The sequence below is a fragment of the Lagopus leucura genome, unplaced genomic scaffold (assembly GCF_019238085.1).
Source record: "Lagopus leucura isolate 7727_CA_CO unplaced genomic scaffold, USGS_WTPT01 Super-Scaffold_100033, whole genome shotgun sequence".
NCBI lineage: Eukaryota > Metazoa > Chordata > Aves > Galliformes > Phasianidae > Lagopus > Lagopus leucura.
This window is the reverse complement of record NW_024962282.1, coordinates 5,740,751-5,761,678: the sequence shown is the minus strand read 5'-3', so window position 1 is coordinate 5,761,678 and position 20,928 is coordinate 5,740,751. Positions and strand designations below refer to the sequence as shown.

At 59.4% G+C, this 20,928-nt stretch overlaps 6 protein-coding genes across 12 annotated transcripts; 1 reads left to right on the top strand and 5 right to left on the bottom strand.

The window, feature by feature from the left end:
• Positions 1 to 8: 8 nt before the first annotated feature.
• On the top strand, positions 9 to 3,560 carry PRPF19 (pre-mRNA processing factor 19; the record flags this gene model as incomplete). Its single annotated transcript, XM_042881851.1, has 15 exons — positions 9 to 207; positions 314 to 390; positions 460 to 601; positions 823 to 896; positions 977 to 1,039; positions 1,151 to 1,192; positions 1,312 to 1,386; positions 1,608 to 1,683; positions 1,915 to 2,024; positions 2,136 to 2,291; positions 2,372 to 2,441; positions 2,579 to 2,664; positions 2,891 to 3,061; positions 3,222 to 3,327; positions 3,411 to 3,560. Coding segments are annotated over 15 exons (1,545 nt in total), but the record flags the coding sequence as incomplete, so codon positions are not given.
• A 406-nt stretch (positions 3,561 to 3,966) lies between these two features.
• On the bottom strand, positions 3,967 to 8,420 carry ZP1 (zona pellucida glycoprotein 1). Its single transcript, XM_042882043.1, has 11 exons — positions 8,072 to 8,420; positions 7,875 to 7,996; positions 6,385 to 7,801; positions 5,669 to 5,812; positions 5,408 to 5,592; positions 5,232 to 5,329; positions 5,036 to 5,163; positions 4,632 to 4,821; positions 4,410 to 4,560; positions 4,250 to 4,334; positions 3,967 to 4,175 (listed from the first exon to the last, which is right to left on the bottom strand). Exons 1-11 carry the CDS (start codon positions 8,277 to 8,279, stop codon positions 4,069 to 4,071), a joined length of 2,835 nt encoding a protein of 944 aa, XP_042737977.1. The 5' UTR covers positions 8,280 to 8,420; the 3' UTR covers positions 3,967 to 4,068.
• A 1,034-nt stretch (positions 8,421 to 9,454) lies between these two features.
• LOC122185926 (bile acid-CoA:amino acid N-acyltransferase-like) lies at positions 9,455 to 12,338 on the bottom strand. 4 transcript variants are annotated; one of them, XM_042882142.1, is made up of 4 exons: positions 12,261 to 12,338; positions 11,055 to 11,524; positions 10,572 to 10,774; positions 9,455 to 10,073 (listed from the first exon to the last, which is right to left on the bottom strand). In XM_042882142.1, the coding sequence occupies exons 2-4, from the start codon at positions 11,515 to 11,517 to the stop codon at positions 9,486 to 9,488; spliced, it is 1,254 nt and encodes a 417-aa protein (XP_042738076.1). In that variant the 5' UTR covers positions 11,518 to 11,524; positions 12,261 to 12,338; the 3' UTR covers positions 9,455 to 9,485. The 4 variants fall into 4 exon arrangements, with proteins under 4 accessions (XP_042738076.1, XP_042738077.1, XP_042738074.1 ...); XM_042882143.1 differs by lacking the exon at positions 12,261 to 12,338 and adding an exon at positions 11,780 to 12,252 and having other exon boundaries at positions 9,455 to 9,899; XM_042882140.1 differs by lacking the exon at positions 12,261 to 12,338 and adding an exon at positions 11,780 to 11,962.
• Positions 12,339 to 12,404: 66 nt separating this feature from the next.
• Positions 12,405 to 14,392, bottom strand: CCDC86 (coiled-coil domain containing 86). Its single transcript, XM_042882145.1, has 4 exons — positions 14,019 to 14,392; positions 13,583 to 13,712; positions 13,085 to 13,159; positions 12,405 to 12,709 (listed from the first exon to the last, which is right to left on the bottom strand). The coding sequence occupies exons 1-4, from the start codon at positions 14,318 to 14,320 to the stop codon at positions 12,590 to 12,592; spliced, it is 627 nt and encodes a 208-aa protein (XP_042738079.1). The 5' UTR covers positions 14,321 to 14,392; the 3' UTR covers positions 12,405 to 12,589.
• Positions 14,393 to 14,449: 57 nt separating this feature from the next.
• On the bottom strand, positions 14,450 to 16,069 carry LOC122185928 (membrane-spanning 4-domains subfamily A member 15-like). The gene is made up of 7 exons (XM_042882144.1): positions 15,920 to 16,069; positions 15,655 to 15,819; positions 15,397 to 15,519; positions 15,122 to 15,178; positions 14,854 to 15,015; positions 14,665 to 14,784; positions 14,450 to 14,585 (listed from the first exon to the last, which is right to left on the bottom strand). Exons 2-7 carry the CDS (start codon positions 15,814 to 15,816, stop codon positions 14,577 to 14,579), a joined length of 633 nt encoding a protein of 210 aa, XP_042738078.1. The 5' UTR covers positions 15,817 to 15,819; positions 15,920 to 16,069; the 3' UTR covers positions 14,450 to 14,576.
• Positions 16,070 to 18,325: 2,256 nt separating this feature from the next.
• On the bottom strand, positions 18,326 to 20,714 carry LOC122185897 (membrane-spanning 4-domains subfamily A member 12-like). 4 transcript variants are annotated; one of them, XM_042882092.1, is made up of 7 exons: positions 20,588 to 20,714; positions 19,967 to 20,086; positions 19,781 to 19,837; positions 19,339 to 19,470; positions 18,912 to 19,025; positions 18,745 to 18,828; positions 18,326 to 18,665 (listed from the first exon to the last, which is right to left on the bottom strand). In XM_042882092.1, the coding sequence occupies exons 1-7, from the start codon at positions 20,675 to 20,677 to the stop codon at positions 18,645 to 18,647; spliced, it is 618 nt and encodes a 205-aa protein (XP_042738026.1). In that variant the 5' UTR covers positions 20,678 to 20,714; the 3' UTR covers positions 18,326 to 18,644. The 4 variants fall into 4 exon arrangements, 3 of the variants coding, with proteins under 3 accessions (XP_042738026.1, XP_042738025.1, XP_042738027.1); XR_006180986.1 differs by having other exon boundaries at positions 18,651 to 18,665; positions 18,912 to 19,018; XM_042882091.1 differs by having other exon boundaries at positions 18,326 to 18,828.
• Between the last annotated feature and the right edge of the window lie 214 nt (positions 20,715 to 20,928).

Genomic DNA, 20,928 nt, shown 5'->3' with positions numbered 1-20,928 from the left:
GGGGGGGACGTCGGGACCACGCCGTGACCTGCGCCGCCCCCTACGCTGTCCCCACAGTCTCCAACGAGGTCCCCGAGCACCCGTGCGTGTCGCCGGTGTCCAACCACGTGTACGAGCGGCGGCTGATCGAGAAATACATTGCGGAGAACGGCACCGACCCCGTCAACAACCAGCCCTTGTCCGAAGAGCAGCTCATAGACATCAAAGGTGGGAGGGCACGGGGGGACACCGGTAGCCCGTGCCCGCGCTGCCAGCGGGGGCACGAGGGGCTGTGGCAAAGGGCAAGGAGCTGAGGGTGCATCTGTGTTGGCAGTTGCCCATCCCATCCGGCCCAAGCCACCATCGGCCACCAGCATCCCGGCCATCCTGAAGGCGCTGCAGGATGAGTGGGTAAGTTGCAGAGAGCTGAGGTGCGGGGCTGAGTGCCGCCCCCTGACTCCCCTTCTGGTGCCCTTGTAGGATGCTGTCATGCTGCACAGCTTCACGCTGCGCCAGCAGCTGCAGACCACGCGCCAGGAGCTGTCCCACGCGCTGTACCAGCATGATGCTGCCTGCCGTGTCATCGCACGGCTTACCAAGGAGGTCACTGCTGCCAGAGAAGGTGAGCTTGGATGAAGGGGACTGCAAAACTCCAGGGAAAGAGAACCATAGAGCCACAGAATGGCCTGGGTTGAAAAGGTCCACAATGGCCATCTAGTTCCAACCCCCTGCTATGCGCAGGGTCGCCAGCCCCTAGACTAGGCTGCCCGGAGTCACTGCAGCCTGGCCTTGAGTGCCTCCAGGGTGGAGGGTGGAACTCATAATGTTTCTCTGCTTCTGCAGCTCTGGCCACACTGAAACCGCAGGCCGGCCTTATCGTGCCACAGGCAGTGCCGTCCTCACAGCCTAATGTGCCGGTGAGTTTCTTCTACCTCACTATGTGTCTCTCTCCTGTTTCCTACCTGCATATAACTGAGCCCTTCTCTGTTCTATGCAGGGAGCTGGGGAGTCCATGGAGCTGGGTGAGCTTGCAGGCATGACCCCTGAGATTATCCAGAAGGTAAAGACTTGTGCTACCTGTGCTGTTCCAGCTCTAAGCTACTCCCTGTCCTGCTGCTGGGAGAGCCCAGGTTGGCAGGTTGGCTGTAACCACTGTCGTGCTGTTTCGTAGCTTCAAGACAAGGCCACTGTACTGACCACAGAGCGCAAGAAGGTGAGCGGCCACATTTCATGGTTACATTTCACATTCAGGATACCACAGTGATCACGAGATATGCATGGTGTGTTCCTAGAGGGACAAATGTTCATCCCCATGCCATTTCCTGTTTGCAGAGGGGCAAAACAGTGCCAGAGGAGCTGGTGAAGCCAGAGGAGCTCAGCAAGTACCGGCAGGTTGCCTCGCACGTGGTGAGTTCTACAGTGCTTTCAAAAACTCACCCTCTGCTGGGCAGTGTCCAAACCCACAGTTCTGTTGCTGGTCAGTGCCAGGGCGGTCATGGCTCTCTCCATGGAGACCAGTGCTGCAGTGGAGGTGGCTTCCAGCAAAGCCCCTTGCAAGACCTTTTGGGTTCACTTTGGGGTATTTTCCTGCTTGTGGCACCAACCTGGCCTCTTTCTGCCTCGCACAGGGGCTGCACAGTGCCAGCATTCCAGGAATCTTGGCCTTGGACCTCTGTCCTTCCGACACCAACAAGATCCTCACTGGTAAGGGAGCCACATCCCTCTTTGTTGTCAGCACAGACCCTTCAACTTCCTGGGAATGGGGCCCTTTCTCTGACCTTTTGTGAGGTTGGAGTGAGCAAAGGGGCATGAGGAATTCTCTTGGCTCACATCCTGAGAGCTTCTCAGGACAGAGATCTCAAAGAACAGCAGGTGGATGTTGAAGTTGGCCAGCCACAAGTCTCATCTCTGATAGTTCCCTGCTTCGTTTGCTAGGTGGGGCTGATAAAAATGTCATCGTCTTTGATAAGAGCTCGGAGCAGATCCTGGCGACACTCAAGGGCCACTCTAAGAAGGTCACCAGTGTTGTGTTCCACCCCTCACAGGTGTGCTGCTGCCCTCTTCAAGCTTTCCCTTCCTGCCTGTAAAGGAGCTCGCGAACAGAGTCACGGCACTGTTTTGATGTTAAAGTTCCTGCTTTATCCCTTTATCTCTAGGATTTGGTGTTCTCAGCTTCTCCTGATGCCACCATCCGGATCTGGTCTGTGCCCAATGCTTCCTGTGTGCAGGTTGTCCGTGCCCATGAGGGCTCTGTGACAGGGCTCAGCCTGCATGCCACGGGTGATTACCTTCTGAGCTCTTCTGATGACCAGGTGAGAGGCAGCCTGGGCTCAGGGCGCATGGACACCCTGCTTGGTGGCTGCGTGCTCAATGCCACGCGTGTCTCTTCCAGTACTGGGCCTTCTCAGACATCCAGACGGGCCGTGTTCTCACCAAGGTGACAGATGAGAGCTCTGGCTGCGGTAAGGCAAAGAGTACCCGTGCTGTGGGGCTCCTGTGGCTGTGCGGAGGGGGGATTTTCTTCCCTGGGAGCTCCTGGTAGCAGGGTTCTCACAGGACAGAGCCTCCCCAACCCTCGTATGTCTCTCTGTCTCTGCAGCCCTCACCTGTGCCCAATTCCACCCAGATGGGCTCATCTTTGGAACAGGAACGATGGATTCTCAGATCAAAATCTGGGATCTGAAGGTAGGACTGGCCCTGGGCAGGCAGGGGTTGGGCAGCGGGTGCTGTGTTTCGCACAGAGCTTTGTGTGCCCCCTGGAGTGACAGCCCTGTGGCTTTCCTCATCCTTGCTTCTCTGGGCACGTGCGAATTCTGTCGTCTTTGTGCGCTGTTGTCTCTCTCCTCGCCAAGCTGCTGCCCTGGGGAGGCAGAGGATGCTTGAGGCCCATGTTTGATCCTCCTGTCCCCAGGAACGCACCAACGTGGCCAACTTCCCAGGGCACTCGGGCCCCATCACCAGCATTGCCTTCTCTGAGAACGGCTACTACCTGGCCACAGCTGCAGACGACTCCTCTGTCAAGCTCTGGGACTTGCGTAAACTGAAGAACTTCAAGACGTTGCAGCTGGACAATAACTTCGAGGTGCGGTGGCTCCCTTGTCCCAGCGTTGGCCACCCGAGCCCTGCCGTTTTGCTCTGCTTGGGGTGCTGGAGGACAGAGAGGGCGCTGCACCTCTGGCACGGTGTCTGGAGGGAACTTCCTGGGCCTGGCCTGAAGCTTTGTTTCCTCTGCTCCTCCCCAGGTGAAGTCTCTCATCTTTGACCAGAGTGGCACCTACCTGGCGCTGGGCGGCACAGACGTCCAGATCTACATCTGCAAGCAGTGGACAGAAATCCTCCACTTCACTGGTACGGGGCTGTGGGGCTGAGAGTGGCAGGGAAGCCTCTCCCACCTCTTCGTGACATAACCATATGCTGTCTTCCCTCTGCAGAGCACAGTGGCCTCACCACAGGGGTGGCTTTTGGCCACCATGCCAAGTTCATCGCCTCGACAGGCATGGACCGCAGCCTGAAGTTCTACAGCCTGTAGCCTCGGGTGTGGGGCTGGCAGCGCTCACTGCAGTGCTGGGATTTGGGGTGGGGGTTGGGTGGGAGGGCTTTCCTTTCTCCTTTAGATTTCCTTGCTGTAACTGTTGGCCGGGGGGAGGGAGGGGTTAGTTGGATGTCACCATGCTTCATGGATTTGTTGTTTTAGTTTTCTAGTTTCGTGTTGGTCTTTCTGGCTTTAGACTCTCTTCTGTGGCTGTGGTACACTTGAAAGGCTCCAACCTGTACCCCGGTGGATAGTTGTGATGGAGGGATGGGGGACTGTGCAGTTTTGTAAGCAGTTATCTAGTTTCAGTACATAAATAAAGAACTATTCACCACAGCCCTGGTCAGCACGGTGGGGGCAAGGGGAGCCAGAACAGACCTGGTTCTGCTGGGGTTCCATCCCTCCCTCCCCACCTTACGCCCACATCACTCCCATCCCACAGATGCCACCACTAGTCTTTGCCAGTTGCTGGTTTATTGTTCCCACTTGCCCCCACCGGGACCAGAGCACTGGGGCTCTGTCCTGATTAGGAGGAGCGAGGAGGCAGCAGCACACGCTTAAGGTCTCCCCACTGCAGGACCCTTCGGCAAGACAACGCATCCCCAGGAGGTGACTGTGCCCACGATGTCTGCTGTCTTCCTGGCCCCTGCAGCTCGTCGGGCCCCTGGGGACAGGAGCACAGGGGTTGGTTTGGGAAAGGCAAGGGCAGATAGGGACCCCCACCGCAGCCCCACTTACGGGAAGGCATGGCCTCTTGACAGGAGGGCCGGCAGGGCTCGGGCTGCGACAGGTGGCACACCGAGGCACTGCACAGGATGTACACCTGTGGGACACGGTGCCATGTCACACCCGGTGTCATGGTGGGGTCCCACTGAGCGGGAGGACACCCCTGCCTCACCTCTCCCTCCAGCACCACCATGGAAGGGCTGTCCACAAAGGCAAAGGTGGAGATAGCAAAGCGCTGGTAGTGGCTGGGGAAGGGCATCTGCAGCGTGGCAGGTCCCACCGGCACCAGCTGCGTCCTGTAGTTGTCCCCAGCAAAGGGGCACCTGAGGGATGACCGAAGACCCTGTGTCAGTGTAAGTGAGCCCTGCCAGCCCCCCTTTCCCCATCTGCTCACCCGTCCACCAGGATGGGCCACTGGGGCTCAGCTGCTGGGCTGGTGCTGGGGGCTGCCCAGCACTGGTGCAGGACCAGCACCAGATTGGGGTCGGTCTTCTGCAGCAGCCGCACCTCCACGTAGATGGGGTCCCGCAGCACCTTCACCAGCGGGTAGTCGGTGTCAGGGTGGTAGGAGCTGTAGCTCTCATCTACAGGAGGGTTTGAGGCTGAGCAGGGCACAAGGCTGTGGGAAGGCGTCGGGGTGGAAAGTATGGGGATGGGAAGCACAGGGATGGAGGATAGTGCGGTGAGGGTGTGAGAATGGGGATGGGGGACGGGGGATGTGAGGACGGAAGTAATCAGGAGTGGGGGGCACAGGGATGGGGGTGGAGAGCAGGGGTTGGAGAACCGGGACGGGCTCACCGGTGGCGATGCGCAGCTGCAGCTGGAGCGGCCCCGGCTGTGCCAGAGGAGCAGCGGTAGGGGGCACAGCCACCTCCAGGCTCAGCGGCAGCAGCTCAGTGGCATTGTAAATGCAGCGGGCGTGGAGGCTGCGGGGGGACAATGGGGTGAGCAGCACTGTGAGCGTCCCCATGCCCCCCACCCGTCGTCCCCTTACATGTAAACGCTGTCACGGGTGACAGAGCCACGGGGCCCTGGCTGGACATCAATGGTGGAGATGAGCTGGTTCTCGTAGACCAGCCGGTCCTCGATCACCTGGGGGGGGGGGCACATGGTGGTCAGGCTCCCATGTGGCAGTCGGGTAGGGGAGAGGTCTCAGGGCTGTACCCCCACCTGCACAGTGGTGCCACACTGCGTGACAGGGAAGTGGAAGAGGACGAAGGTGTCAGAGGTCTGGGCAGGCTGGCAGCCGGGCTGGGTGCTGGCCAGGCGCACGCTGTCCAGGTTGTAGGGCTGCGCCGACAGCCCCCGTGGCACCACCAGCACGAAGTGGCCCTCGGGCAGGCACTGTACGGTGGCTGTGGCACACAGAGGTGCAGTCATGTGCTGCAGTTGGCCACAGCAAGCAATGGGTTGCCCGCTGCTGAGCCCTACCTGTGTTGCCGTAATAGCAGGGCGTCGCACGGTCTGTGTCATCAAAGCAGCAGCCTGCCTGCAGGCAGGCATCACGGCCCGGCGGGGACACACAGGACAGCCTCCCCACTGCTACCTGGCACTGCTCCCGTGTCAGAGGCTCACCTGGGGCAGGGAGCACTCAGCAGCACACATGCCCACAGCGAGCGGCCCCCTGCCCAACCTCAGCAACCTCTTGCCCACCTCCAGCATCTCCCTGCCCACCCTTCTGCCCAACTATCCCTGTCAACCCACAGCATCCTCTTCCCAGGCATCTTCCTTCCAGCCTTAAGCGTCCCTCTGCCCACACCAAGCACCCTCTGCTCACTTTCCTGTCCAAGCATCCCCACAGCATTCCCTGGGGAGGGGGATTTCCCTGCCAACCCAAACCATCCTGCCCACTCCAAGAATCCCCCAGCCCAACATGACTGCCCACCTACCCAACCCAACCCAAACGTATCCTTGCCCACCCTTCTGCCCAAGCATTTTCCTGTCTGACCACAGCATTCTCCTGCTCAAGCATCTCTAGCTTACCCAAAGTATCCCTGTGCCTATCCTGAGCATCCCCCTGCCCAAATATCTGTAGCCCACCCCAAGCATCCTTGTGCCCACCTTCCTCAGATACCCTCCACCCACTCCCAGCACCCTCAAGTCTCTATGCACAGGTCTCTGTGCCCCATCCCATGCTATCCACTTACCTGCCCCCGCCGACGAGTAGAAGAGAGCCGTGGGATGCAGCAGCCCGGGCTGGGCTTGGGACTGCAGCCCTGGTCGTGGTGGCAGCCCTGGGCGCAGCAGCCCTGGTCGGGGCTGGCTGGGTTGCAGCAGCCCTGCTTGGCTCTGGAGGCTGGGGCGCAGGAGGCTGCCCTGGGCGTGGGACTGGAGGCTGGGGAGAAGCAAGCCCAGCTGGCTTTGGGGCTGGAGGCCTGGGCGGACAAACCCTGCCTGTGCATGAGTGCTGCTGTGCATCAAGCCAGGCTGCAGCCCGGGTTGCACTAAGCTAGGCTGGTTTGGGGGCTGGAGACCAGAGTGAAAAAGACCTGCTTGGATTTGACTGCCAGCATGCACCAGCCCAGGCTGGTTCTGGAGCTGAGGACCTGGGCGGAGGACACCCGGCCGGGTTTGACCTCCTGGATGCAGTAATCCATGCTGGTTTGGGGATTGAAGACCTTGGTGAAGGATACCTGGTTGGGTTTCACTCCCTGGGCGCACTAATCCATGCTGGTTTGAGGATTGAAGACCTGGGCGAGGGATGCCTGGTTGGGTTTGATACCCTGGGTGCACTAATCCATGCTGATTTGGGGACTGAAGACCCGGGCGAAGGACACCTGGTTGGGTTTGACCCCCTGGGTGCACTAATCCATGCTGGTTTGAAGATTGAAGACCTGGGCGAAGGACCCCTGATTGCATTTGACCCCCTGGGTGTGCTAATCCATGCTGATTTGAAGATTGAAGACCTGGGCGAAGGACACCTGGTTGGGTTTGACCCCCTGGGTGTGCTAATCCATGCTGGTTTGAAGATTGAAGACCTGGGCGAAGGACACCTGGTTGGGTTTGACTCCCTGGACGCACTAATCCTTGCTGGTTTGGGGACTGAAGACCTGGGCGAAGGACCCCTGGTTGGATCTGACTTCCAACATGCACAAATGCAGGCTGGTTTGGGGACTGAAGACCTGGATGAAGGAGACCCATCTGGGTTTGACCACTAGCATGGATCGTCCCAGGTTGGTTTTGGGGCTGGGGTCTTGGGTGCTCCATGCCGGGCTGAGGCTGGTGCTGCAGCTCTGAGGGCTCCAGGATGGGCTGTGCATGTGCCACAGGGTGACTCTGCTCCATGGGGGCTCTGGGGGGCAGCTGGGGGCGAGGGACGGCCAGGGCAGAATGGGCTATGTGCTGCAGGAGGCCGGGCCGTGGCCGGGGGATGAGGACATCGACACCGTGACCTGTCAGAGCGCCATTGCCCCGCTCGGGCTGGTGGTGGCCATGCACGTTCTCATCTCTGAGGACCTCATAGCCAGCTGGCTGTGGGCACGTCATGTTCACCTCGTAGGACGCAGCCACCACCCCACTCAGCAGCATCTCCTCCAGCTGCACCCGCAGCACGTAGCGGCCGTCCTGTGGCAGGGAAAGCAGGAGGTGTAACCCCATCCCAGCTCACCGGGTGCCCCACAAGCAAGCACAGCCTCACCTTCAGCACCACGTGGCAGCCCTTGTAGCCAGCTGAGAAGACTAGCCCACCATCCTCCACAGCGCTGAGCCAGTGCAGACAGATGGAGCAGTTGGCCACTTCGAAGCGGGTGCCAAACTCATCTGCGAGGACACGGGGGCGGTGAGGCTGACCCCTTCCCACCCCCCTCATACTGCCACGGGATGCCCATCACTCACCCAGGACCTTGAAGCGCATGGTGCGGCCACGTGTGGGAAACGCCAGCAGCTGCATGCCAAAGTCCCCACAATCGTAATGGTACCGCAGCAGTGCCGAGCCAGAGGGCAGCCATGTGGGCAGCAGCAGTAGCAACGGCAGCAGCAGGGAGCAGCTCCAGGCCATCTCAGTGCTGAGCACAACACAGAGCTTCCCGTGGGTCTCCTCCATTTATACCTGGGCAACAATCAGATGACCGAGGCGTCAGAGAAGTGATGGGGGGGAAGCGGAAGCTTTTTGAAGGCCGGCATGCCCTGTGTCCTGCAAATGGGGAATTGAGATCTGGTGCTAGACCAAGAAATGGGGCTGAAGCAGCACTGTGCTGCCATAAGACCCCACAGCTCCGTGGTGTATGCCATCCGGCTCCCTGCTGGCCATGGGAGCATGCCAAGGAGTCCATAGAGCAGTGCTACAGCAGGGACATCTTCCGCCAGGCTGGGCTGCCCCAGTCCCTGTCCAAGTGCTCTCGCGGCCAGGGGTGCCCCCACGCACAGACCCAGGTCGCTCTGCCCCACTCATGGTGCCACAGGGGAACCGAAAGTCAGTTGGAGATCACGGTGCCCCACAGCTGTCATGGGCTCAGGGAAATGCTCCTGCAAATGGGGAATTGAGACTGCTGCTCCCAGCAGAGCACAGGAGTCCCTGGACACCCCTTGGCTCATTCGTCACCCCACACCGCACCGGTGCCGTTGCCAGCAGTGCTCCAAGGTGCTTAGTGTAACAGCAGTGGGGTGCCCACTGTCACCGAGTAGAGGGGGCACAAAGACCTGGAAGCGAGTTGTGCCCAGGCTGGAGGTGTGGGGAGTGCTCCATGGGGCTGGGAAGGACCTTGCTCCCCTCAGGTTGCTGCTGACAGCAGCATTTCATGTTTCTCCTGTGTGCTTCCCCCGCCCCCCATTCCCCCCTCCCCAGTTTCTCTTCTGGGTCCTGCTCTTAGTGAAGCTTAAATTCTCTCACCCTGACCCCAGTCCGGCTTTGGGGTCACAGCCGGCTCCAGACCTGCTCCAAGCCTACACAGACCCAAGGAGCCCTGGAGCTCAGCCATCAAGCCCCAACCGTTGGAGCTAGGCACCCATGGGGCAACATTCCCCTTCCATGGGAGGATAAAGGACGATTTCTGAGCCAGGACTGCATGGAGACACTCAGCTCAGCAGGAAGAGAACATGGCTCAACAAGACTTGGGCTCAGTCTTCTCTTTTCTTGGAGATCAACTCCAGATGTAAAATCCCACTTTGGGGCTGAGCACAGGAAACGTGACTGCTGCCGCTCCTTGCCCAGCACGCTCACACCCCGAGTGAAGGGGCCTCATTAACCTCCACCAAGACTCATTAACTCCCAACGTGCCCCCCAGTACAACCATTGCCTTTATTGAGCAGCTCACAACTTGATAGCAGGAGCAGGGCTCAAGTGCAGCTCCAAGAACTGCACAATCTCCTGCCACGAGTGCTGCTGAGCCCTGGCATGGGGCTGGGGCTCTCCGCCCCACACCACAGGCAGAGGGTTGCCACGCAGGCTGGAGATGCTGCAGAGGGGTGAGCCGGGAGGCTCGATGAGGTGGCCAGCCCCAGGGTAGGACAGCAGGCGGTAGGCGTCCTGCGGCAGGCGTTCCGCGGCCAGCTGGGCGAAGAGTTTGCTGTTGAAGCTGCGATCGGCCTCACCCACCACAAAGAGGACCTTGCCTTGGATCTTCTCCACCGGGATGGCCGAGGAGCTGCAGGCTGGGCTGCGCGGGTCGGTGAAGATGGCCGAGTTGTCCATGGCACCCAGCTCGGTGAAGAGCATGCGCTCGGTCTGGTACGGGATGGAAGGGATGCGGAGGCCCTTGTAGAGCAGGGGGTTGCCATACAGGAAGGTCGTGCCATTGATCCACACTGTGGCCACCACTTGCGGGAGGAAGGCGGCCATGGCCAGAGCCACCTCAGCCCCTTTGGACACACCAATGACACCCAGCCCTGGGCCTCGCACCTGCAGGGCGAGAGAAGACGGAGGGGGTGATGGCACCGATGGGACGGCACCGGGACAGCCATGATCACTGGGGAAGCCCTGCTCACGAGGAGGCATCTCAGGACCTCCTTGTGCACTGTGGCATCATCTCTGGTCATCAAGACATCCCTGTCAGCAGGATGTCCCCAAATTCAGGATGGCCCCGGCCATGGGGACGTTGCTCTCAGACATACGGTGTAGTTTTTGGATGGTCTGCATGAAGCCAGGAATTTGATTCAACAGCCCTTAGTGGGTCACTTCCAACTCGGCATATTCTGTGGTTCTATGATCTGTGCGTGTTCCCAATCACTACAACACTCCCAAGTTACCAGGAGGATGCCCCTGGCCACCAGGACACCTCTCCTCACCACGACCTCCATGACACCATGACATATCCAGGATGATCCCAGCCCTTCGTACAACCTCATTCATCAGCGTGTCCCTGTTTGCTGAGGCTGCCCACCACACCACAGCACTCACCTTCGGGTGCTGCAGGAGCAGCTCGGCAGCCTCCTCGAAATAGTCCAGGTCGAGCTGGGTTAGGCCTTTGGGGAGGTCCTCGTAGGCGAAGAAAGCCAAGGCCAGCACTGCAAAGCCCCGGCTGGCCAGCAGCCCAGCCCGGAACTCAATGAGACCACCCGCACCCCCAAACAAGTCGATCACTGCTGGAAAGGGCCCTGGGCCTGCAGGTAGCAAGGAACCCAACACCATGAAGGCTGCCACCAGCCCTTGCCACCACACCGCGGTACAAACCCAGACTGGGGGTCTTTCCACGCAGGATCCGTCCCCAGCGGGTGCCAACAGCCCGTTACCATCCCACACCAAGGGGGTGCCACCAGCCCACAGCCCAAACCCAGCCTTGGGGTCTTCCCACCAAGGAACCCCCCAGTCCCACCTCCGGCTCCAAGCCACTAGGGCAGCGACCCAGAGACCCTTTGGGGCTGCTCCTGCCCCCCAACTCACCTGGTGGCAGCAGCAGGGCCCCCCGCACCCTCCCTTCGCGGATGGGCACCCGCTGCACACCAGGGCCCACGTACCACCGCTCGGCGGTGCAGGTGGCCAGAGGCTCATCCTGCTGCCCCGACACCAGGCGGAGGCCGTCAAACACCTCCAGGTGGATGAGGAAGGGGCTGCCCATGACATCACGCTTCACCAGGCGCTTGAAGAGGTTGTCAGGCTGCAGGAACCAGAAGAGTCCCATGGGCCAGATGCCGCTGTAGTTGCCCCCCAGGGCAGCGTGCCGCCCCACATCCACTGTGCCCTCCTCATCGGAGCGGTAGAAGGCACGTGCTTGGAAGCGCTCGCCATGCTCATCCATCAGCCAGGAACGCAGAGTCACCAACTGCGAGGGAGCCAGTCCAGAAACCACCACCTGCACCATCTGGTCAGCCAGCGAGGAGCTCGGCATCACCATCACCTCCACCATGGTGCACCTGGGGACAGCAGCACAGCACCAGCGCGTCGGTGTGCTGCTCCAGGATCCCCCAGGAACCCCTCCCCGTTCACCTCAACCTCCTCTCTTCAGCACTGGCTACTGAAAGCTCGAGACCCACTGCCCTGCACTCACCCCCTTCCCAGAGAGCTAGGAGTCCTCCGTGGCCCCACCTGGTGGGGTGCACCCACACACCACACTGGAAAACCTTCCGCGTGCCCCAAAGCCACGTAGAGAAGACCCAAGCCCCTCTTACCCCCGCAGAGCAGGCGAAGGTGAGGTCAATTACTGCGTGCTGGAGACTGGCAGCACCTCGCCACCCCAGCAATCATTAACCCAGGAAGCAAAAAGAATGCAGCCGCGAGGCTGATGACCCACAGTTCTGCCCCGCCCCATGGCAGGCTCCTCAGCCTTTCCCCTACTAGGGGTGGGGATGCAGCAGCGGGGAGCTCCGCCTGCCCCAGTGGAGAACCCACAGATGTTGCATCCAGTTAACTGCCCGTGCTTCCCTCTGCCCAGGGTGCGTGGGATGGCTCCCTCCAGCAACTGCTTGTTCAGCGCAGCACAGGGAAACACAACCAGCAGGAAAAACGCAGAAATAGGCGCTCGTAAGGCAAGAAATCTATCTACAACTGTGAAGAGGTGCACATGGGCTTCCAGCTCAACTCCTTCATTCCTCCCACCTCCCTGCTGTCTCCCAGCCTAAAAGAGCAGGCAGGAGGCTGCAGTGTGCTCACTTGCTCTGCAACACAGTGAAGGTGCTCCCACCCCAGCACTCATTCTCAGGAGCAAGGCTTCTCCTAGAGGAAATGAAGCCCCAGGGGCAGGGGCCACGGTGCCCTGTGACTCCAGAGGTACAGAAGCCTCCTTGAAGGCAAGGCTGGAGCAATTCCTCTTTGCTTTTAATGAAGAAAAGGTAGATTTGGGCAATCTTCAGTCCAGCCCCAGGCACTGACAACAACCTGCTTTCACAAGACAGGGCACGCAGCAGCTGGATTCTTTTCCATCCTGCTGTCCATTCAGAGTGCGGACCTCAGACATCAGCAGGGCCTGCAGAACTCCAGCCTCACTCTGCAGCTGCTTTGCCCCTCATGGGTGCCTTCTGGAACATGCCCAGTGTGTCCCGCTTCTCCACCCTGCGCAGCTGCTTCTTCTTTGCCCGCTTGAGCTTCATTGGGTTGCGGATCTGGAGGGCAGAAGGAGGCAGCTTTCAGACAGGTGGAAAGGCAGCATTTTATCCTAAAACTCCCAGGTAGTTTTAGGATAAACTCCAGGCTCCCCCAGCTCTTGCACGGGAGGAAAGGAACAGGAGATAGTCATCCCCCTTTACCCCACCACCCCCAGGTCTCTCCAACATAGAGAAGCCCTACCAAAGCCTCACGTGCTTGGAGCGCTGCTGCTGCCCCATATCCCATGTTCTGTTACCTCATGGGTCACCCCGGAATGACCTCATGAGGAGCTGCAACTGTCTTCCCCCAGCCACTCCAGAGCTGGGGTGGAGGTAGGGGGAGGAACTGGAGCAGAAGTCAAATTAGAGCCCAGCATTCAGTTCTGGACTCACCACTTGAACAATCTCTGCCTTCCGCTCATTTTCCAGCCGCCTTCTGAGGTTCTCCTCCCGCTGCCGCTTCTTCTCCTGTGGGAACAACACCAGAATGTCTCTGCAGCTCCCACCCTCCAGCCTTAAGCTTAGGCCACTGGGAGCAGAGGGGCCAGACAAGAAACTGCAGGGCTACAGCAATGCCCTTGCATGCAGAAACCTGCCACACAGAGTCAACACTTTCCTTCCCCACCCTCCATGAGGCCCAAGTTTGAAATTATCCAAAAAAACAGCAACTTGCAGCAAGTGACTATCACAGCACGGAGCTGGCAGGACAATAGGGGATCCAATAGGAGAATCTCATCTGGCTGTGGGAAGCTTTGTGCTCACTGCAGGGCAGCAGCCCGCAAGGCTGGGATGTAGGCAAAGATGTGGAACTGCGCCATGGGGAGAGCTGCCCCAGCGCGCTGGGTGATGCAGAAGGAGCTGGCCCAGCTCCCAAACACAGCATCCTGTTACCTCTCTCTCCCTCTGCTTCGCCTCCTGAAGCTGCTGCACCAAGTCCCTCACAAGCTTCTTCTCTTGCCGCTCCTTCAGCTTTCGCTCCCACGAAGTGCGAAGAGGTTTGTCCTGCACCATGAGTGAGAACCTGGGTGGGAAGGTGGGGCTGTAATGGGGAGAGGCAATCCTCCCGGCCCTCCCAAGACTTCCCGGAGCTGGGAAGTCCTGTCACAGCTGCCCTTCCTCTCACCTCCAGCTCAGGGCTCCCAACAGCACCTCGGCCACCCCCAAAGCCCCCACATCGCTCAGGAACCACAGCCTGAGCCCACCGGGGGAGCTCCCCCACTGCAGCCCTATACCCTTCTCTATAACCCCGTACCCCTCGGCCCTCACCGACACCGGACCACCGCACAGAATCCTCCTACGGCCTGGAAGCCCTCTTCCTCATTCCCACCTCTTCCTGCCCGGGTCCTTCCACACCCGCCCCGATTTGGGCCTGCCCCGGGGGATGGCCGGCACCGCCGCCTCTTTCCGCTTCTTGGCGGCCTTGCGGTGGGCTGGAACCTGGGAAACTTCAGAGACCGGACCCATGGCTGAGGTCTGGGCGAGATCGGAGACGGACACAGAGACCGAGACTGAGCCCTCCCCGCTGGGCCCCTCGGAGCCCGGAGCCGCTGCTGTACTGCACCCCTCCATCCTCCACGCGGCGCCTTTCTCCAGGCGCCGGGAGATGACATCACAACGCGCTGCGCGCATGCTCAGTTCCCACTTACATCCGCCTCCACAGCCGCCATGTTGGTGTCGGGCAGCGCCCCAGGCCTGGTGGGGGCCGCCATATTGCAGCCGACGTGCTGCCCGACCTGCAGAGAAACGCGAAGGCTTGGCTGGGGGAGAGGCAGTTTATTGGGATTTTTTGGTTCGTTTTTTAGGATTTTTTAGGAGTGCGTGGGGCTCCTGCTTAGGGCTGGGCGCGGTCCGGCTGTGGGGAGCAGCAGGGATGATGTGGGCTTCACTACAGCACCTGGAGAGGGAGAAGAAGGAACTGTAGGGCCAGCGTCAGGGCCCGCTAAGGAGGAAGGCAGTAGAGCAGAGCCCTGTACCATGCGTGTGTAACTGTACTGCTTGATGGCAGTGCAGCCAAAGGCCAGGGCCGCCACAGCTGTGCAGAACTCCAGCAGGCCGAAGAGGACGAGGATGGAGTCGAAGCCGTTACTCAGGGCCTGATGGCAGGAAGGCAGTTAGCATCCTGTTGCCCCACAGCGTCCGCTGCGCATGGCCACGGGCAGTACCTTGGTCTCGGCGCTGAAGCACCATTCCTGCCTCACCAGGAGCGGCATGCTGCTGCTGCTGCTGCAGCCGGGGATGCTGTGGGTGATGGCCACTGTGTGTATGAGCATGGCCACCAGCGTGCTGAGGATGACGGCGGCATTGGCCACACAACACACTTTCACCTGCGTGGTTCACATCAGGAAGGGTCACCCTACAGGGACGTGTCTCCCATCCAACCTTCTTAGCGCCTCATGGAGGCTGTGTGCAGCAGCGACACAAAGCCCTTACCAGCAGGATGTTCTCTCTTTTCTCGCTTTCTACCAGGAGAGAGCCTGAAACCAGGAGCTGCTTGGAAAACACAGGAGGAAGAGAGGCACCAGCTGGGCACAGCTTCCCATCACGCATCCCAGAGCCCCTCCAATGTTCAGGTCCACCCTCACCGACTCTCCAGCCACAGAAAGAATAGTGGATATGAGGTATACGAGGAGCCCCCCATGACAAGGGGATCCAGCCCCATATCTCTGGGCAGTAAGGGGTTGAAGCCCAAGCATGCCCTTGCATACCAGAACCCCAAGCCAAAAGAAGACTCCGCTGGCCACAGGAAGGGAGAGGACACTGTTGTTCTCTGCACAGGTCAGGATGACACCAAAGCACAAGTGGATGATGCCGGTGACGATGTGAATGGTCTGGGAAAGGACAGAAGAGAGGGGGTCCCCTGTGTGCTGACAAGGATTAGCATTGCCATTACGTGCATCCCACCCCGATCCCAGCATCAGCAGCACGATGCCAAGGAGATGTGCCCTACCACGCTGCAGACTCACCCCCAGCACTTTGGGCTGTGCTCTCCTGAAGCCGCTGACTTGGAAAGAAGACACGGTGGGCTGGATGGAGCCGGAGGCCAGCTGGGCTGCCCGTGGGTCTGTGGCCGGGATGACTTCTGTGATGATCCGCACGCCGCCAGATTCTGTCACCGTGGTTGCCATTACCTGCAGAGGCCCGGGGATGGGGGTGGGCCTGTGCTTAGTCCGTGTGTGGAGTGCTGTCAGCCTGATGGGGACATTTCACACCCCATCCTGTGCCCTGTACCTCACTTAGCCTGGCTTGTGCTGCTGCTCCTGGTCCCTTGGGAAATTTAGGTGGACTACAAGGGCTGCAGTGCTGCTGCCCTTTGATCCGCAGAGGAAGTTTGTTTGCGGAAGTCCTGTCAGGCCCCTCTTGCTCAATGAGGCAGCTTTGCCAACAGAAGGAAGAGAGGCTGCAAAAATAAGTGAATCTGCTTTGAGTGCCCGCAGTGAGCGTCAGTGATCAGAGGAAGAGACCGCTGGTCTGGCTGGTGCTGTTCTTACAGGACAAATGGGAGTGAAATGACGCACAGCCGAAACCCTGTCAGTCCTAGGGAACCTCATTTGCTACCTTTCTGTGTCTCTCTGCCTCCCAAACTCCCTGTGCCTGTTCCCGCTGATGGCAGTCCACCCACAATCATGAGCTGGGAGGCTCGCTCCTCTGCTGAAAGGAAGGGGGGTGCAATCGTTTCCGATAGGAAATGAGAGCTCAGACTGGGAACGGAGCCACAGCACATGGTGAGAGCTCCCGAAGAGCACCCAAGGGGCCCCTTCCTCCCTCCTCAGGCCACTGTGCTCTGGCTTTGCCAGAAAAACAGCCGCTTCCTCCCCGTGTAGAAGAACAGCCAGGACGGTGGGGATTCTGACCCAGGAAATCGGTGTCCCCAGCGACAGGGGCAGACACGGGGCTGCATCCCAAATGTAGCTTTAGGAAGCACCTCTTGCTTTGCTTTGGCCCTAGAGCTGGGACACCTGCTCTGGCCCCACTGCGAGCCCATGGGGGCCACCTCTTGGCATCCCCATGTGCATGGGGGACCAGCAACTTCTCCGCTTTATTTCACAGAGAGCTTGGGACAAGGCTGCTTTGTCACACATCCCCGCAATGCATTGTTTTCTGCTAGGCGTGTTTCTGAAGGGGTGATGACCACAGATCAGTATGCAGGATGGAGGGTGGCTTCTGTGTGGAAATGAGCCTAGAAAATGTCCCCATGGCAGTATCCTTCTGGGGAAGACACCTGGGGTCTGGAGAAGGGGCAGTTCCCCACAGCAGGCTGGGTTATGTCTCATCTAGGGAGGCAGCTTTCCAGAAAGAGCTGGGAGGTGGAAGAGTTCTGCCCATCAGCTACGCTCCTGGTGGCTATTGGTGCTTGGTTACCCAGGAATGCTTCAGCACCTGTGGAAATGCCCAGATCCCCTATTTATCCTTTGTACACATGTGGTGTCCCCTGTCAAGATCAGCAGCAGCTTGCATTCCCAGCTGAAATCACTCACTGCAGTGGATTTCCTCCCAAATCCGTGCTTTCAGGCTCTGAAAGCATCCCTGGAGTTTCAGCCGTTCAGCTGGAAGCAACTGTGGCAGCTCTCATCCCAGCAGTGGGAGCTCACTGAAGTGCCTTAAAACCCATTTCTGAAAGGGGGGATTCGTGGAGAAAGCATTCTTCTCTTTCTAAATAAAGCCAGGCCCAGCTGGGGATGGCAGGAGCCCAAGGTAGGATGTTACAAGATATTTTAGAAGCAGATGCCAGAAGAGGTGAAGCCCACAGGCTGAGCAGATGCCGGGAAGCAGCAAACCCTGCATGCTGCAGGCTCTTTCCGATCCAAATCCCTGCGTTTTTCCAAGGAAAACAAGTCATGATGGGTAAATGCTTCTCACAGCAAGTTTCTGCTTCCTGTGAAAAACTTTATATCCCCATAAAAATACCAAAAGACAGATTTCAGCTTTTTCTCCAGATCACTGATTACTTAAAGAGGAAGTCGTGTTTTCTGGGGCAGCCTTCAGCAAACGAAAAAAGGAAGAGCTGGCTTTCATCTCCGCACCCATTGCTCAGCAGAGTTGCTGCACTGCTGCTCCTCAAGCCCATCCCAGCTGCTTCCTGGTCTACTTTGACCCAAGGATGCAGCCTGGCCAGGAGTGAAGGTTGGGTGCAGGTCCTCAGCTCTCTGTGGGGTGTGCGTGGACCCCACAAGAGCACTGGCCACAGGGTGGCCAGAACACCAGCACAGAGCTGGATGGGCACAGGGAGACCCTTGGGAGCTAGAACTGACTGTGCTGTGAGCACAACACGAGCAGTATGATCCTTTCCCCCTGCACTCCCCCCACCTCTGGGGCTTCTCCTCGCAAACCTGCTCATTATTTTTTCAGCACCAGGCCCAGAAATAACAGAGCGAGTGAATAATCCATGAGGTTTTGGCTGAATGGTATAAGCACTGGGAGGGGGGTGGTGAAATGAGCAGGAAAACACGGAACTTGACCCAAAACTCCTTCTGGAGGAAGGTGCAAAATGCTCTCCAATGAATCCTCCTGTGCTGGGGCTCATCCCCACAGCCCCTTCTAAGTGCAAGCCCCCACAGCAGGGGACAGAGTATTGAAATCTATACGGAGCTGTAACCTCCTCTGGCAACCCCCCCCCAGCAAAGGAGCAGAGCCGGGTCTGGCCACAGCATTTTATTATTTTATTTTCAAGAGAAAGTGAAGCCAGCGGGGGCTGAGCTGACAATGGAATGAGTCCGGCTGCTGTGTGGTGCCCAGCACCTGGCTGGGGTAATGGGGCAGGACCACCTCCATCCCTTCCCAGAGAGCCAGGAGGTGAGAGCTGGGCAGGGTATGGGGGTCAGGAGGGGCGGGCTGGGGGACGACGACAGGGGCTGAGTTCAGGGGCTACAAAGCATGGCCCAGCCTGCAGTGCAGCAGGAGAAGGGGCCGATGCCCTGGAGCTGCAGGTGGCTTCTGTGACATCCTTGCTGCCCAGCTATACTTCAGGAGCTGCCAGCTGTGAAAGAGGAGCGCTCAGAGATGGCTGTTGCACAAAGAGCTGGGGGCTCAGTGCGGCCCTCCTGGAGCCCCCTCACCTCCGAGTAGCTGGGCGGCTGTGGCAGCTCTGCTTGCACCACAGCCAGGTCCACTCTGGTGGTGCTGGGCACGATCAGCATGGCCTGGAGGGGGAAAATAGCATCCCATGCTTATCCCCAGCCAGGGGAACGAGGACCCTGTGCTCTGCCTGCTGCTCCCCTGTTACCTCGTTGGGGCTGAGTCGTGTTGCTCGGCACCAGAAGTTGGCAGTGGCAACAGCAATGCAGAACTCCAGGACGGTGAAGATGAGCAGCACGATGGAGATGCCATTCCCTGCGAGCTCCAAAGTGGGGAAGGTTCCATCAGCAGTGCCCAGTTCTTGACATCCCCCGTGCACTGAGACATTTTCCCATCTCCCACCAGCCCTGGGTCTTGCTCTGTGTCTTTTTTTTTGTGCCTCTCTGCTTTCCCAAAGCTCAGGCAGAACCAGGCACATGCAGGGCATGAGTCATCTCCCACAGCACCAGCCCAGTGTAGGTCAGGCAGTGGCACCGTGCCCAAGGGATGGTGGGAGCCCCGATAGAGCCAAGATCCCAATGGGTCTAGAGAAGTGCTCCAGAGTGCAGAGGATCCCACAGGGCTCCCCCACCTACCATGACAAGGTAGCTGTAGTAGTCATCGCTGGAGCGGTACAGCCCGTTGAAGTTGAGGTCAATGATGAAGGCGACGATGCCCAGGAGCGCAAAGATGGCGCTGATGATGTTCATGGCTTGGCTGCCCTTCACCTGCAGGCATGGAGAGGCTTTTCCTGGCCCTTTTTACCCCACAGCTGTGGGTAACATCTCAGGGCCACCCCCAGCACCACCCCTGATGTGGGATCCCAGCACTCCCTCAGCGCTGCTGCTGACACAGCAGAATTAACAGCTTTGCTAATTCCCCTTTTCCCATTGCTCATTGACAGAAATAACCTCAGTACAAGCTTCAAACGGGGACACAGCTTTGCCCCAGTGGGTTCCACTCGTGCACGTGCTGCTCCCCACATCCCACTTCAGATCTGGGGGCCAGGAAGGGGGCGGGGGGCAGAGAGACACTCACCGCACACTCCGTGGGACTCTTCTCTGCCCCAATGGACAGGCAGCCTGAGATGATGAACTGCAGCGGGAGAGGGGAGGGGGGCACTCAGTCCCGTGTCCCCAGACCCATAGAGCACCCCCCCAGCTTCCCCATCTCCAGAGGAAGTGGGGAGGCCGGCAGGCAGCCCCCAACTCCCATGCTACGCACAGACACACCGCCCAGGAAGGGGATCTCGCCGGTGATGAAGATGGAGGAGTAGACATTGGTGAGCGTGGTCAGGACGATACCGAAGCCAATGTGCATGAAGCCAGTCATGATCTGGATCGTCTGAGGGGACGGCGAGTCAGGGATGGGCCCCCCTGGGGCAGCCCCTGAGCTTTAGGAGCCAAACCCCCAGGGTTCCAACCCTGCGGTTTAGGAAGGGGTTCCCACATGGATGGAATGCGCATGCATGGGGGATGCATCCCTGCTGTGTGCTACGCTGGGGGAGGCACACAGCCCCTATGCTCCTCATCCCTCCACCTCCAAGCCAAGGGTTAATCCTTCAGTGCCCCCAGCCCCCCCATGCCTAGGATTAACCCCTCTGTTCCCCCAGCTCCAGTGGGAGCTTCTCTTACCACAGAGCATGGGGAGGAAGAGGGAGGAAGGTCCCTGTGCCCCCCACCAACACTAAGGTCTGAGGGCACCCACTGGGATGGGGAACCTCTCAGGGATGGGGAACCTCTCAGGGATGCTAAGGGTGGGGGCATTTTGGAGAGGTCAGCAGGGGTACGAGGAGTTGTAATGGCAGTACCCCCCCCCCCCACCCCCCCCCCCCTCCCAACTCACCCCCATCACTCGGTTCTTGCCCTTGGGCAGTGTCTCGGCCGTGTACATGACAGCACGGCTCCCCAGCCGCAGCGTCCCCATCCCTTGCATGGAGACAGAGCCGCCACCGGAGCCCCCCCCGTCTCCATCTACATCTTCTCCCCCCCCAGCCCGCCCCGCTCGCTCTCGGTCCCGAGCACCGGGGGCCGCCCCCGTTCCTGCGATTGGAGCCTCCGCCGTGATGTCAGGGGGCAACCACGCGTGCCCGTCGGGAGGGTCCGAGGTGTGCGTACTGCTGGAGAAAGGGGCAGGGGGGAGCAGGCGCTGAGTGCTCAAAATCTCCCCACAACCCCCCTTCCCCC